Source organism: Saccopteryx bilineata, chromosome 1 (genome assembly GCF_036850765.1).
Source record: "Saccopteryx bilineata isolate mSacBil1 chromosome 1, mSacBil1_pri_phased_curated, whole genome shotgun sequence".
Lineage (NCBI taxonomy): Eukaryota > Metazoa > Chordata > Mammalia > Chiroptera > Emballonuridae > Saccopteryx > Saccopteryx bilineata.
Genome location: NC_089490.1, coordinates 260,112,015 through 260,128,313, shown reverse-complemented (window position 1 = coordinate 260,128,313; position 16,299 = coordinate 260,112,015). Strand labels below are relative to the sequence as shown.

At 39.9% G+C, this 16,299-nt stretch overlaps 1 protein-coding gene and 1 pseudogene across 4 annotated transcripts in view; one reads left to right on the top strand and one right to left on the bottom strand.

Annotated features, from left to right (window-relative positions):
- Nucleotides 1-1,372: 1,372 nt before the first annotated feature.
- On the bottom strand, nucleotides 1,373-1,728 carry LOC136320384 (protein transport protein Sec61 subunit beta pseudogene; annotated as a pseudogene).
- Nucleotides 1,729-2,971: 1,243 nt separating this feature from the next.
- The window catches only part of CDK7 (cyclin dependent kinase 7), a 29,953-nt gene continuing 16,625 nt past the window's right edge, over nucleotides 2,972-16,299 (top strand). For 2 of the 4 annotated variants that reach the window (XM_066241975.1, XM_066241974.1), the window contains exons 1-7: nucleotides 2,972-3,152; nucleotides 3,470-3,529; nucleotides 8,235-8,268; nucleotides 9,158-9,225; nucleotides 9,945-10,013; nucleotides 12,490-12,600; nucleotides 14,430-14,548. In XM_066241975.1, the coding sequence (XP_066098072.1) occupies nucleotides 3,087-3,152; nucleotides 3,470-3,529; nucleotides 8,235-8,268; nucleotides 9,158-9,225; nucleotides 9,945-10,013; nucleotides 12,490-12,600; nucleotides 14,430-14,548 (527 nt within the window). In that variant the 5' untranslated portion in view covers nucleotides 2,972-3,086. Of the gene's footprint in view, nucleotides 3,153-3,469; nucleotides 3,530-8,234; nucleotides 8,269-9,157; nucleotides 9,226-9,944; nucleotides 10,014-12,489; nucleotides 12,601-14,429; nucleotides 14,549-16,299 lie in introns of those variants that run through there. The other 2 variants (XM_066241977.1, XM_066241976.1) reach the window with 2 other exon arrangements.

Genomic DNA, 16,299 nt, shown 5'->3' with positions numbered 1-16,299 from the left:
TACCATAGCACACTTGGGAACCTCTAGCTTCACGGATATACCATCAAATTTAGCTTACTACTTAGCTTATTTTTACTACAAGTGAGGTTAGATTATTATAGTGGTGTCTTTCAGAAGGAACTTTGGCCTAAGTCATGTGACACCACGGATCATTAGGTATGACTTGGCACAATTTCAAGATTTAGAAATTAAGTGGTAGCCCTGCCCAAATAGCTTGGTTGGTTAGAGTTGCCCGGAAGCACAGAGGTTGCCGGTTTGATCCCCTGTCAGAGCGCATAAAAGGACAAATTGATGTTCCTGTCTCTCCCTTCCTTTCTTGCTAAGATAAAAAATTAAAATTAATAAAGAAAAGAATTAAGTGATAAAGATGGTGTGTTTTCTGCAATGTCTGAGAATTTTGCCTACAGACATATCAAAGTAAAATGAGCTTGGAGTTGATCAATAATAGTTATGCAGTGGCTAACACCCAAGTAAAATGAGCTTGGAGTTGATCAATAATAGTTATGCAGTGGCTAACATAAATTTAGCAGAGTTAGACACTTTTCTAAGGGTTTTTGAAGTGTGACATTATTTAAGCATTGCAAGAACCCAATGAGGAGGTTGGGTTCTATTACAGAAGAGGAAACTAGGGACAGAAAGGTTTAATAATTTGCCCAAATCATAAATCTAGTGATTGAATACTTGGGCCAGTAGTCAATGCTGGCAGTCTAGATCCAGAGCAAGGACTCAACCTTTACACTTTATTATTTTCACTAAATTATGAGCTTTGGTATTCTGCTGCCTTCTTCAACAATCCTCTGAAAATCAGGATTATCAACTCTTGGAAACATCAAATGCTGTAGTTCAAAACCTTAGAATTATGCTTCCCTCCTCCCCTCAACACATATCCAATCTGTCAGAAAATCCTGTTGGCTAGAAGCTAAATTGTTACCACCTAACACAACCATGGATTACTGCAATAATTCTTTAACTGATCTTGCTTTTCCTTGCCAGTCTATAGTTAGGTCTCTCACAACAGCCAGAGTGAATTTTTAAAACGTTGTCAAGTCATATCAAGTGTCTACTCAAAACTCTGCGGTGGCTTTTCAGTGATGCCTTTTTTGTCCCAGCTTATTTAAAACTGAAAATCCTATTATCGCTATCCCCGTTCCCTGATCTATTATCTCTATAACACTTATCACTATGTATCATAACATTTATTTATTTATTTTATTTTAATTAAAAAGCTTATTAGCCATAGAAAAAAAGTGATTCCTTAAAATCAATTCTCATCAAGTTCCCTGTAAAACAGTAAACTTAAAGAAAATTTTTTTCATGAACAGAAAAATCAGTATGCTTTTGGTCCAAGATATATTGTTTTTTCTTCTTCTTCAGATGACAGATGGATGTAGCCAAATCTATGAACGAGTGTACTTGCCCCAAATGTGCAACATAAATACAGAAGCGATGAACAGAAGACGCACAACCAATTCTGAAACAGGGCCAACTTAGAGGCCGGGCGAATCCTCCCGGTGGAAGCGCCACATCCCCCCCCCCCCCCCCCCCCCCCCCCGGTGCCGGCAGAGGTCGTGCGGCCCGCGCTTCTTGTTCCGCAGCTGGCATTCTTCCTCTGCCGGACCGTGGAACCCGCCGCCCGGGCGGCCACTGCTTTACTGGGAGTGCGTTCTGAGGGGCCGTTAGTGCCACTGGGGGTGGGACCAGGCATGCTGGAAACTGGTGGCAGGGGACCGAAGCCCATAACATTTTTTAAATCACAACATATTGTTTAATATCTACTCTCATTTGAAAGCAAGTACTGTATCTTTGTCTTTTTTCTGGCTGATTCCTCAAGTCTACAATAGAGCCTGGTACATAGTAAGCGCTCAGTAAATATTCATTGAATAAATGACCCCTCCGCAGGTCGAGCAACGGAGACTCTAAGTGGGGAATGAGGATTCTACGAGGCAAGAGGCACAAAGAATGGAGACAAGACAGGATTCTGATCAAGTCTCATTTTATTACAGACAGGTTACAGATTATATAGGGGGAAATACGTGAGAATAGCAAACTGAGGAATGAGGATGTGATTTCATGAAAGCTGAAAAGACAAAGCCTATTCATAGAGAGGAGTATCCTGCACAAACAGGCAGTGAGAACTACCTGCAGGCATGCTTCTGTGAATCACCTCAGGGCATACTGACCTCAGGGTGTAATGAGGCTTGAACTGCAGGCAAGTAAACAGCCAAGTTTCACTTAGGCAAGCTGTTCCTTTTACAGCTCCTTGGGGTATCCGCTGACCCCAACAAATAAATGAATTAATACGTTTATATTTGTTGGTTTGGATGAAAATTTATGAGAAAGTTGGGTACTGATCAGTTAACGATTGAGCATTTCCTATGTCTAACCTTTCTGCATGTCTCATTTAACCGCACCACCACCAATGATGTCATCTATTACCATTTCGACTTTACAGAGTAGAATACTGATGAACATACGTCTATTCCACAACAAAAAATTCTTCAGTTGACTTGGATTTTAAGGCATGCTTCTTCATAAAGGGACTGGACTGAGTAAGAATGCCTCTTGACCAGCCCTTCGAAAGCGGCCTGCGTCTAAGTAAACTGGGATTGCGGGGCTTGGCGTCCACAGTTACCCTTAGCGACAGCACGCCCACGCCCGACAACCAGAAAGGGGGATCAGGCAGAAGGCCGAGCCTTTCACACTCACAGACACCCATTAGATTCTGAACTCAAAACCATATCAGAACGCTGACCCATCACCAGTAGTTAATAAAACATCTAAGTTAAAATGGTAACGAGGTGACACAGTTGGCCACCACAAAAGGCATCCAGCTTCCACCGCCATCAAGCAACCAATTGAGAAGGGGCGGAGCTGCGCAGAAACACCGACGAGCCCTGCCTCGCGCAGCTTCCGTGGAGCGGGACTAATTTAACAGCCCCCACGCCCATCCCGGAAGTGGGGCGGAGCTAATAAAGCGTCCGAGCCTAGTGAACGGAAGTGGCTGTTGGAGGCTTTAATGTACCTTTAAATTCCATTCTGTTTTGAGACTTCAGCCTTTTCTGCCGGAGCCGGGTTTCGCGTGACGAATGGCTCTGGACGTGAAGTCGCGAGCAAAGCGTTATGAAAAGCTGGACTTCCTCGGGGAGGGACAGGTGAGGCTCTCGGGGATTCGCGGCATCCTGAGTCGCCTTGCGTCTTCACAGGTTTTCTCGTGCAAGCCGAGTCCTCGTTCTCTTTGGCCGAGGCTGGCTAGACGCAGCTGCTGTCCCTATGTCCACCCTGAGCGGCCCTCTCCTTCCTGAATACAGACGGAACGCGACTTGCACCCCCCACCCACTCACACACTTCTTTCAAGCTGACTCGAGTCCGCTCTAAGAACCCTGGATTCTTTGCTTCCCAAAATCTAAAGTAAAAAGGCAAGCACGAACTAGTTCCCAGAAACTTACAATATTTTTCCTTTTCTCTCTAGTTTGCCACGGTTTACAAAGCCAGAGACAAGAACACCAATCAAATTGTCGCCATTAAAAAGGTGAATTACAGTTTGTTTTTTCGTTGTGTCTCTTGGAAGATGTAGGTATGTGTGAGTTGGTGGATGGCGGTTTTACTAATGTTGGCCGTGCTATACTAATCAGGAGTTACTTATGTCATTATCAAAGAAAGCAGAATTCGTTAGTATCTTGTGTAACAAGAACTCGGGTGCAAGTAGTTTTTTGTTCCGTTAATTGAAATTGAAATGAAGAGAAAGCTATATGTTTGCTTTCTAAATTCAAACATTGGCGAAGGGGATAAATACTATCAGTCTGTTGGGTCCTCAGAGCTATTTAATTTTATTTATTTATTTTTGAAGAGAGAGACAGGAAGATTGATCGCCTTCTGTATGTGCCTGACTGGGGATCAAACCAAGCAACCTGTGTGCTTCCAGATGATGCTCTAACCAATCGAGCTACCCAGGGTTTCAGAGTTATTTAATGTAATGATCTTCCTGGCTCACTTTCTGCCTCATCTGCATCCACTCTGTGTATCATCTATTTTCTGTGTACAGATTTACCATGAGAGGCTTTCACCAACATTAACAATGTTGATATGTGTGCATTTTCAAAAATGATTTAGGTAGCTTTTTTTATTTCCATTCATTCAAGAAACTTACATTGGCCCTGGCTGGTTGGCTCAGCGGTAGAGCATCAGCCCTGAGTGTGGAAGTCCAGGGTTTGATTCCTGGCCAGGGCACACAGGAGAAGCACTCATCTGCTTCTCCACCCTTCCCCCACTTTTTTCTCACTATCTCTCTTCCCCTCCCGCAGCCAAGGCTCTATTGGACCAAAGTTAGCCCTGGCACTGAGGAAGCTCCATGGCCTCTGCCTTAGGCGTTAGAATGGCTCCAGTTGCAAGGGAGCAACCCTTTAGATGGGCAGAGCATCGCCCCCTGGTGGGCATGCCGAGTGGATCCCCGTTGGGCACATGCAAGAGTCTGTCTCTCTGCCTCCGCTCTTCTCACTTCAGAAAAATAAAATAAATTAAAAAAAGAAACTTAACGTTATATTTAGGTAACTTTGTATATGCCAAGCACTTTCACCTAGGTTTTTTAATTTAACCCTCAAAACAGCCTTGTGAAATAGGGAAAGTAAGTGTTTCTATTTTACACTCAAGCACCTGAAGCTAAGATTAGATGACTTACTAAAATGATACAAGTAGTAATTTCTAAAGCTAGGGTTTAAATTCTGGTATCCTGCTGCCAGGTTGATTGCTCTCTTCCATACTACTGAAATCAATAACCCTCTCAAGGAGAGGCTGTTTTTCTCACATCTCAAGCCCTATCATTGAGATAAATGACCTCCACCTTCCTATTCATCCTGTTGCTGCTTTAAATGTTTCTCCTTCAAAATCCCTAACTTCGTGGAAGCATATCCCCCTTATTCATTGAACACCCTCTCTTTTTTTGTATAATTATTCCTGCCATCATTTTTTTTTACATTTTGCTTTTTCTGATTTATCTCACTTTCCAGCTTATGTTCTATAATCCAGCACTGTAGCTACTGCTTTGTAAAACCCTTAACTCTCCCAATTTTATTTATTTTTATTTATATATATATATATATATTTTTTTTTTTTTTTTTTTTTCTTGGTGACAGAGAGAGGGACAGATAGGGATAGACAGACAGGAAGAGAGAGAGATGAGAAGCATAATTTCTTCATTGTGGCTCTTTAGTTGTTCATTAATTGCTTTCTCATATGTGCCTTGACCGGGGGACTCCAGCAGAGTGAGTGACCCTTTACTCAAGCCAGTGACCTTTGGGCTCAAGCCAGCGACCATGGGGTCATGTTTATTAGCTTGAACAAGGTGTCACTCACTCTGCTGTAGCACCCCCCACCCCCGTCAAGGCATATATAAGAATCAGTGAATAATAAAGGTGCCCCCAGGAAGAATTGATGCTTCTCATGTCTCTCCCTTCCTGTTTGTCTCTATCTGTCCCTCTTTCTGTCACAAGAAAAACAATGAATACATAAATAAGTGGAACAACAAATTGAAGTCTCTCTCCCTTTCTCTCCAAAATCAATCAATTATTTTTAAAAAAAGAACTATGGCTAGTATATTTGTAGACATTCATTAAAAATGTATTTACTGCCCTGGCCGGTTGGCTCAGCGGTAGAACGTCAGCCTGGCGTGCAGGAGTCCCGGGTTCGATTCCCGGCCAGGGCACACAGGAGAAGCGCCCATCTGCTTCTCCACTCCCCCCCTTCTTCCTCTCTGTCCCTCTCTTCCCCTCCCGCAGCCAAGGCTCCATTGGAGCAAAGATGGCCCCGGTGCTGGGGATGGCTCTGTGGCCTCTGCCTCAGGCGCTAGAATGGCTCTGGATGCAACAGAGCGACGCCCCAGAGGGGCAGAACATCGCCCCCTGGTGGGCATGCTGGGTGGATCCCGGTCGGACGCATGCGGGAGTCTGTCTGACTGTCTCCCTGTTTCCAGCTTCGGAAAAATGAAAAAAAAAAAAAAGTATTTACTGCCTGACCAGGCCGTGGTGCAGTGGACAGAGCATCAGACTGTGATGCAGAGGACCCAGGTTCAAAACCCCAAGGCCATTGACTTGAGCCCAAAGGTTGCTGATTTGAAGCCCAAGGTTGCTGGTTTGAGTCCAAGGTCACTGGCTTGAGCCAGGGGTCACTGCTCTGCTGTAGCCCCCCACTCAAGGCACGTATCAGAAAGCAATCAATGAATAACAAAGGTGCCACAACAAAGAATTAATGCTTCTCATCTCTCTCTCTCTCTCTCTCTGTCTCTGTCACACACAAAAATATGTATTTATTGACTGATATCTCTTCAAACAATTGGCATATTGATTTCTATAGTTGTCTGAAAGTCCTAGTGGGTTTTTTTCTTTGCTTGCTTTTAACATAAATTAGGGTAGACTTTATTCTGTTTCTCTGTAATAGATTTTTACTCCTTGAAGGTGACTCTTGTAAACCAAGGGTCCTCATCTTGTGATAAGGTATCAAGGAACTGAAAAATTGTTAAAATTAGTATTTTTAAAGGGCAAGTCAGGCCCTCTGACCCCTCTCTCTGTAGAGAATGGAAAGAGAAGAATGCAGGAGCTTCCAGACTTAACAAAGACAACTGGGTCATCTAGTCATAGTTTAGCTGATTCCTAAAATTCTCTGAAAGGGTGCCTGGGGCCACTTTCCACAAAGAGCAAAGAAGATAGAACTTATCTGAAAACCTTAGAAAAGAATGTTTATGTACCTTAATCAAGAATTCCAAAAAAAAAAATAAATAAATAAATAAATAAATAAATAAAGAATTCCTATACTGGAACTCACTCTAAAGTCATGAGAGTAACTTATACCTAGACAAAGGGATCATGAGCATCTCCTTACCCACCCCAGCCGGTATGTGATTTGGTCTATAAAATCAGCCACAGAATTGTAGGGACTTCTACATTTGGGACTGTGCCCCATGTAGCTAGCCGGCTAATTAATAAACTCCTCAAAATTTCTTACGTAACCTGTAACCTGCCTTGGTGGCTCTATGTAACCCGCGGATTATGCTACTTTATAACAGTCTGATGTATGATTTGTTTAATATGTAGCCCCAGCACTCCATGCAGTTTCTTTACAGCATGCCCTGTAAACCTAGCCCTTTCCCTTACTAGTCATTAACCCCCTGAGGCAGCCAGAAAGGTTTCTGTTAAGTTAAAGATAATATCTTGACCTAAACTGTTTCAGTTTCTGAGCCCTAAGGTGGGACAACCCCTTGGCTACTTTATGAGGAAACTAGAAAGTGGGTTGCCAGAACAGACCTCAGAGCTGTCCCCTGAGGAATGATTTATTAACCCTTACCTCACCTCTAACCAAGTAGCTCTCAACACGACCCTTAACCTCTCACCAATGGTATCTTGTGATTTTGCCCTATGTAAGTGTAACCTATATGCCCTCAGGGAGTTCGGGCTTTTGAGCGTTAGCTTCCTGTTCTCCTGGGTAGTACCTTTCATAATAATCATAATAATACAGTGAATATTTTTCTCCACTGCAGTTCTTTTTTTTTTTTTAATTTATTGATTTGAGAGGGAGAGAGAAAGAGATTGGAAAGGAGTGAGAGAAACATTAACTTGTTGTTACACTTACTTATACATTCATTGGTATGTGCCTTGACCAGGGATAAAGCCCTCAACCTTGACGTATTGGGATGATGCTCTAACTGAGCACCCAGCTAGGGCTTTTCGGCTGGAGTTTTTAATGTATAGTGTTTGGCTCCGCTAGTGCCTGGTGGACAAAATTTCTGTTCCATACCAATAGTGGAGTGTTTTTTTACATTTTTAATTTTCTTTCAACTAAATACATCTTTGTGGTTTTAAAAGTCAGTAGGTCAAGGCTTTTTAACATACCTGACTCTACCCCTGGTTTTTGTTCCTTGGAGCAATTATTTTCAACTACTCTGACTTTTCCCTCTGGTTTTAACTTCCATTTCTCTAAATAATATGTTTATATCATTATTTCTCAAGTGATTTTGAATATGTAATTCAAAAATTTAAGAGGCAAGGAATGGTAAGTACCTGATCCTTCCTTATAGTCCTTTTGCCTTTCTGCTTCATGATTCCCACTCCCTTCTTGCCTACTAGTACTTACTACTTATGAGTTGCTGTAGCTAAGTTTTTGAAATATGAATGTGTGAATTTACATATTTTTTATTAAGTCTAAATCACATATTTTTAATGTTCGTTTTCTTAATTTTCCTCCACCAGATCAAACTTGGACATAGATCAGAAGCTAAAGATGGTAAATTATTTTATGTAATTTGACAGAACAAGAAAGGTGTTTATTCCCACTGAGGAAATGAGCAAAGTATTAATTAGAGTTAACAATGGTTCTGGATGGAGTTATTGCAGAGTCCCAGAAGAGTAAGGTAGATTCGGGATAGAGACAGGATATTTGTGACTTCCCCATTGGGTGTAGAGAAGAACGTTCAAGTCACCTTAGTAAATGGAAAGCAGCACGGTTCTTAGTGGCTTGTCTTGCTGTTTCGTTACTGTTTAGGTGTTGTTACAAGCCATTGTTTCTTCTTTTTCTGAGCTTCTAATTCCTTTGAAAATTCAGGATATACCTTCATGGAAGTATATCCACAAAGCTCACTATGGAACTATTCATCTCTCTTCCATAGTCTTGTTTGCTACAGCGCTAAGTCCCGTTTAGTCATTAAGAAATAGTTTTTATAGAAAGGACTCATTGTCTATGTAACAACTAGTATCAGGTCTTATTTTTAATTTTAAGTTCTATCCTTTGCTTTGGGAAAGATACTGTCGTATCACTAGTCAGTCTGCTTTTAGCATAAAGAATCTGCTGCTAATATTCATAGGGCAAGAGAAGGGAAACTATAACTTAAAGAGTCTATAAGCTACACACTTAATGTGTTGTTATTCTAACAGTGTTTATATCTGATATGCCATAGATAAAATGAATATTTTTTTCACCATTTATTATAGTCTTTGAAAGGTATTTTAAAACTAAAGCAGTGTAAAAGAAAAACAAATGTTAGTAAAATTTTGAAAATAGTCCTTATTTTTATGTAGAATATTCATTGCTATTTCATGAGAGATTAACCTTTCCCAAAAAATATTCATAAGATTTGAGAATTATTTTTCACTTTTTGCTTTGCTTTTTTATGTAGGTATAAATAGAACAGCTTTAAGAGAGATAAAATTACTACAGGAGCTAAGTCATTCAAATATAATTGGTGTGAGTATGATCTCAATTGTTTTGGGAATTTGGGACCTTGCCTTTTCTACTATGTTAACCGAAGGCTCAGCAAAATGAATTTTTCTAAGAAAGCCTTGCAAAAAAAAATCTTAAAAGTTTGTCAGGTTGAAGTGTATTTTTTATTCTAACTGTTCTGTAGGTAGTATCCTTAAAACTATCCTGCTGATAAAATAAATTAAATATTAGCATACAGGCTAACTTTGTCAAGTCATTTTGAAGCCTAGAGAGCTCTACCATGTGTAAGCTTCCACTCTGTGCCATAGTTCCTACCTTAGGGTTGTTGGAGACTAGCTGACTGAATACAGGTAAAGTGCCTAGCACAGTGCCTGGTGTAGAGAATACACTCTTTCAGTGAATGTTACTGCAATTGATAGAGTTTCCTTAGGAATTTTTCTGGAGACTGAGGTGAGGTTTTCATTAAGTCATTTCTTAATTATAACTCCATAATCTTGGGGGGGGGGTGATGTTAAGAATTTAGTGATTTAAAAAATAATATTAAGGTTTAATATTTTTGTGCCTCAAAGTACTAATTCATAACAAAGAAAATATCAAATTTAATAAAATTACTTAAGCTTTACAGGGAATTATGAACTGTCCAAATGCTTGTTTAAGATTTTAAAAATTACTTAATTCATATACTACTGTCAAATATTTAATAGAGAATCATATTTTGATTTTTTTGAAATATTGTTTTGCAGCTCCTTGATGCTTTTGGACATAAATCTAATATTAGCCTTGTCTTTGATTTTATGGAAACTGATCTAGAGGTAAGATTAAGATGCCTAGGGGAATTTTTTTTTTCTCTGTTTATCAAAAGAGAACCTAAATACTTATTTTCTACTTACTGAAGATACTGGCAGTCAAAGGAATGCTTACTTTTGGAATCTGGATATACTCTTAAATATAGATTCTGAATCATTTAGCCATATTTTCAATGTTAAATACAAAGATTTGGATTCCATTAGCATTTGTCTATGAGTTATCTTACACCTTATTGACATTATTTTTGTTTTTATTTATTTTTATTGACATTATTTTTAGAGAAATGAGTTTTAGGCCTTTGAAATTTAAATCTTCTTTTCCATATTACCACAGAATATCAATCAACCTTTTGAAAGCCAAGTTTTTCAGAAAAATAAGATCTTATGCTTTTCATTAATATTGCTTGAATCTTAAAAACAGGTGTGGAACAACTGGAATTCTCAGGCATTGCTTGTGAGAATGCAAATGGTACTGATTCTTTGGAAAGCATTTGGCAGTTTCTTATACAATAAAATATACATTTAAGGTATATTCTAGTAATACTACTGCTAGGTATTTAAGAGCAATAAAAACATATCTACATAAAAATCAATTGGTACACAAGATGTTTAGCTTTTTATAATTGCCCAAAATGTGAACTACACAAATAACTTTCATCCAGTAAATGTATGAACAAACTGTGATATATCCATACAGTGGAATACTATTGGGGAATAAAAAGAAATGAACTACTAATATGTGCAACAGTGTAGATAAATCTCAGGTATATTTTCTTAATGAAAGGAGCCAGATTCAAAAGGTTATATATATGTTGTATGATTCCATTTATATAATATTTAGAAAAGGCAAAACTAAAGGAACAAATCAATCATATCAGTGGTTGCTGGAGAAGGAAGTACAACAGATTGATTATAAGAGAGGCCTAAGGGAATTTGGGGGATTATAGAACTATATGTCTTTTTTCTTTTCTTTTTAGCGAGAGGGCAGAGAGGGACAGACAGACAGGAAGGAGGGAGAGATGAGAAGCATCAGTTCTTCATTGCATCACCTTAGTTGTTCATTGATTGCTTTGTCATATGTGCCTTGCCTGGAGGGCTACCACTGAGCCAGTGACCCCTTGCTCAAGCCAGCGACCTTGGGCTACAAGCCAGCAATCATGGAGTCATGTATGATCCCATCGCTTAAGCCAGTAACCCCGCGCTCAAACTCATAAGCCTGTGCTCAAACCAGATGAGCTCATACTCAAGCCAGTGACCTTGGGGTTTAAAACCTGGGTCCTCTGTGTCCCAGACTGATGTTTTATCTACTGCACCACTGCCTAGTCAGGCTATAGAACTATTTCTTGATTGTGTTATCGGTTCTATAACTGGGTGTGTTCATTAAAACTCATGAAACTGTGCTCTAAAAATGGGTATATTTTACCTAAATTTGATTTTTTTAAAAAAAGAAAATGGGAATTTTTAGCTCATGTAACTGATGTCAAGAAATAAACTGGTTTTAGGCACAGCTCACATGTAATGCCATCAGAACTTAGTCTTGCACTTGAGCTCACTCTATTTTCTACATTGTTGCCTCTGTCATGTGCATAATTTCTCAGAACATTGGTTCAGGTACTTCCAGGCTTATATCCTTAAGAGTTTAATAATCCCTGAGGAAAGGAAGTTCTTTGCTCCTTTATATTCTAGCACAAGTACTTAGTCTGGTTGACTGGCTTGATATGGGTCACATATCCATCCCTGAACAATCTCCCAGACAGCAGGCTACAGTGGTGATTATGCTTAAGTTATGAGCCTACTTCTAGAAGTGACAGGTAGTGGTCAGTCTACTGTATTTGTAACTATATGGATTGAGCTGGGAACAGGTGGGTTCCCAAAGGAATCCTGAATGCTGTTATCAAAAGGGGCTTTACATTTCGGGCAAGTGAAAAAAAGTAGTGGAAGATAGTACTGCCCCCCTTTTTTTTGTGACAGAGAGAGGGACAGATAGGGAGAGAAATGAGAAGCATCAATTCTTCATTGTAGCTCCTTCGCTGTTCATTGACTGCTTTCTCGTATGTGCCTTGATTGGGGGGTGGGGTTACAGCAGAACGAGCGACCCCTTGCTCAAGCCTGTGACCATGGGGTCATGTCTGTGATCCCACACTCAAGCCAGCAACCCTGCACTCAAACTAGTGAGCCCGCGCTCAAGCTGTATGAGCCCTTGCTCAAGCTGGTGACCTCAGGGTTTTGAACGTGGGTCCTCTGAGTCCCAGTCCGACACTATCCACTGCGCTACTGCTTGGTCAGGTGCTTTCTTTCCAAACCAAAGATACTTTCCTTAACCACATGGAAGTCTGACAGTCCTTCCTAAGAAGAGTTAGAGACAGCCTTTCTTGAGATTCTCCTGTATGAATAAATTTATTTGATGTTGGTAAATTATTTTATATGGTGGCATTTACTTGTAATAATATAGTTACCTGTATATTGTATACCTACTTTACAGGTTATAATAAAGGATAATAGTCTTGTGCTAACACCATCACACATTAAAGCCTACATGTTGATGACTCTTCAGGGGTTAGAATATTTACATCAGCATTGGATTCTACATAGGGTAAGGTTTTCAACTAAGTGTGATAACTTCATGTTGTTTTATGTAATTGTCTGAATACGTAAATTGTTAAATAAAGATGTAGCTGGACTGTTACCTTCTCCTCAAGTCTGTTCCCTCCAGTTATTCCATCAAGTGTTGCTGTGAGGACTGTAACTTACTATGTGTAATCTAGAAATGGAAGAGACCTAGTCCTTCATATTTTTCAAAAATGAAGAACTAAATTGTTAAGTGACTTGATCAAGGTTATATATATATATATATATATATATATATATATATATATATATATATATATTTTTTTTTTTTTTTTTTTTTTTTTTTTTTTTTTTGCATTTTTCTGAAGCTGGAAACAGGGAGAGACAGTCAGACAGACTCCCGCATGCGCCCGACCGGGATCCACCCGGCACGCCCACCATGGGGCAGTGCTCTGCCCACCAGGGGGCGATGTTCTGCCCATCCTGGGCGTCGCCATGTTGCAACCAGAGCCACTCTAGCGCCTGAGGCAGAGGCCACAGAGCCATCCCCAGCGCTCGGGGCCATCTTTGCTCCAATGGAGCCTTGGCTGCGGGAGGGGAAGAGAGAGACAGAGAGGAAGGCGCGACGGAGGGGTGGAGAAGCAAATGGGCGCTTCTCCTGTGTGCTCTGGCCGGGAATCGAACCCAGGCTGCACGCTAGGCCATATTTTTTTCAAGGTCAGTAGCTGGTCAACTGACAGTATAAGAACCTAGATCTTTTGGTTTTAAGTCCAGTGTTCTTTTTGCTATGCCATTGTTATTGGAGGGAAAATACAATCAGAATCTGGATTAAGTAATACACTGCTAAAACACCTTTAGAAAAATAATATTTCTAGTTGTCTGAAATTCTATGAGGTTGAGTTCTGAACATTCAGCTATTGGAACAAAGCTGATAATTTAGTTAGACGTTCTTAGTTACCTATTTATGTAAATAACAAAGAATATATTTAATTTGTAGTTGGTAACTCATACCTTGAACTTGGAATCCCTTTTAGATTATTGCTAATATCTTCCTAGCAAAGATTTTGAGATTATGTTCCTCATCCTCCCTAGATGTATAATGTTTTTATTTGCTAAAATTTACATATATAATTGTTATTAAATTAATAGTAGCAACCATTTCTTGAGTGCTTACTGTGAATCAGTCATTACAGTAGGCTCTTTACAGAAAATTTTAAATTTAATTCTCACAGTACCCTGTAAAGTAGGTAAATTGAAGTTCAGTTAAATTATATACCTTGACCCAAGGTCTCACTAGGTAATATGACTGATCTTGTTTTGCTTTGATAGGACTTTATGTCATTAAAAAGATATTGCTTGTTAGCCCTGGCCGGTTGGCTCAGTGGTAGAGAGTCAGCTCAGCACGTGGAAGTCCTGGGTTCGATTTCCTGTCACGGCACACAGGAGAAGCACCCATCTGCTTCTTCACCCCTCCCCCTCTCCTTTTCTCTCAATCTCTCTCCCTCTCTCTCTCTCTCCACCTCCCAGAGCCATGGCTCAATTGATTCGGGAACTTCAGCCTGGGCACTAAGGATGGCTCTGTGGAGCCTCTGCCCCAGGCTATTTTTAGCCTCTGCTAAAAGTAGCTCTGTTAGCATGGGTTGCTGGGTGGATTCCAGTCGGGGTGCATGTGGGATTCTGTCTCTCTGTCTCCCCTCCTCTCACTTGGAAAAGAAGAAAAAAAGATATTGCTTATTGTTTAATTGGGGTGTTACCCTGTTTTTGCTAAATTTAAAGTTAAGGCAACTAAATTGTATCATTATGGTAGTCTTCCCCATCATGCTTACTTGTTTGTTTAAAACCTCCATAATATAGGATCTGAAACCAAACAACTTGTTGTTAGATGAAAATGGAGTTCTAAAGCTGGCAGATTTTGGCCTGGCCAAATCATTTGGGAGCCCCAATAGAGCTTATACACATCAGGTTGTAACCAGGTAAGAATCCCTTAAATAACTGAAAGTTTATATTGTGCAGGATATTAATCACAAGTGAGCATCATTTGGCTTCTTCTGGCAGAGTTCAGGAATCATTGTTTTATTACAAATACAGCCATTTTTATGTTATGTGTATCTTACTATAGAAAAAAAAATACAGCCTTTCATTCAAATGAGTTGAATTAAGTTAATCCTTAAACATTTATCTAGTAACTTTTGAAACTAATTTATACTTCTTTTATATTTTAGTTAGGTGGGTTGGAACTTTATTAGGTATTTCACATAATCATCTGATTTGGGGGATCTGTGTTTATTGGTCAGTCTTGATTTCATATTTTTTATCATTCAGTGTGAATGAAAATTATTCCTTTAAATTACTTTGTCACCTTCCAAATAGATCTCATTGAGTGTTGATTGCCTGAGCCCTGATTAAGAAATAATGGATATTGGCCCTGGCTGGATAGCTCATATTGGTTAGAGTGTCATCCCAAAATTCCAGGGTTGCGGGTTCAATCTCCCATCATGGCATGTACAAAAATCAATAAATGAATGCATAAATAAGTGGAACAAGAAAAATCTCTCTTACTCCCTCCCTCCCTTTATTCCTGCCTTTCTTCATTTGTTCCTTTATTTTCTTTCTAAATTCAATTTTAAAAGGAAAAGAAGGGATATAAATAGTTATTTATGTAATTTCTGGGAATATTAAGCCCATCATTCAAGAACTCAGGAAAACAGGGACCTACATATAAGAGAGCTATACATAGAACTTTTCACCTAGCGATTTCTCAAATTTTCTCTTCATGCAAATCAAATGCTAATAGTATGAGTTAAAATGAGGACTGAGAATTGTTTACCTTGACAAGAGCCAGTGTAGTGGGGTGGTAGGATGAAAGCCTGATTGACAAGAGTTTAAGAGGATAACAGAAGAGGAACTGGAGACAATAAGAACAGACAGCTCTTCAGACTAACCAGAGAATGTGGAGGTAGCTGTTAGGGGAAGTAGGGTCAAAATTTTTGTTGTTTGTTTCTTTAGTTTTTTCTTTTTTAAGGCAAGAGAAATAATGATACATTTGTACATTGTGGTAATAGTTCATTAAAGAAAAGAAAGTTGATAAAGGAGAAAGAGGACACAATTAAAGGAGCAGTATCCTTGAAAATAGGCAAGAGAGCGCCTGACCAGGCGGTGGTGCAGTGGATAGAGCATCGGACTGGGATGCGAAGGACCCAGGTTCAAACCCCACGGTCTCCAGCTGAAGCGCGGGTTCATCTGGCTTGAGCAAAGTGCACCAGCTTGAGCCCAAGGTCACTGGCTTGAGCAAGGGGTTGCTCGGTCTGCTATAGCCCCTGGGTCAGGGCATATATGAGAAAGCAATCAATGAATAACTAAAGTGCTGCAATGAAGAATTGATGTTTCTCATCTCTCTCTCTCTTCCTGTCTGTCTGTCCCTATCTGAGTCTCTCTCTGTCTCTGTCAAATAAAAAAAAAAAAGAGAGCACAGTATCTAGTGCCCAAGTAGATGGATTGCTTTAAAAAGTCAAGGATAGCCTGAACTGTGGTGGCGCAGTGGGGTAAAGCATCGACCTGGAACACTGAGGTTGCTGGTTCGAAACCCTGGACTTGCCTGGTCAAAGCACATATGGGAGTTGATGCTTCCTGCTCCTCCCCCTTCTCTCTCTCTCTGTCTCTCTCTCTCACTCCTCTCTCTCTAAAAAAATCAATAAATAAAATATTTAAAAAAAAAAAAGTCAAG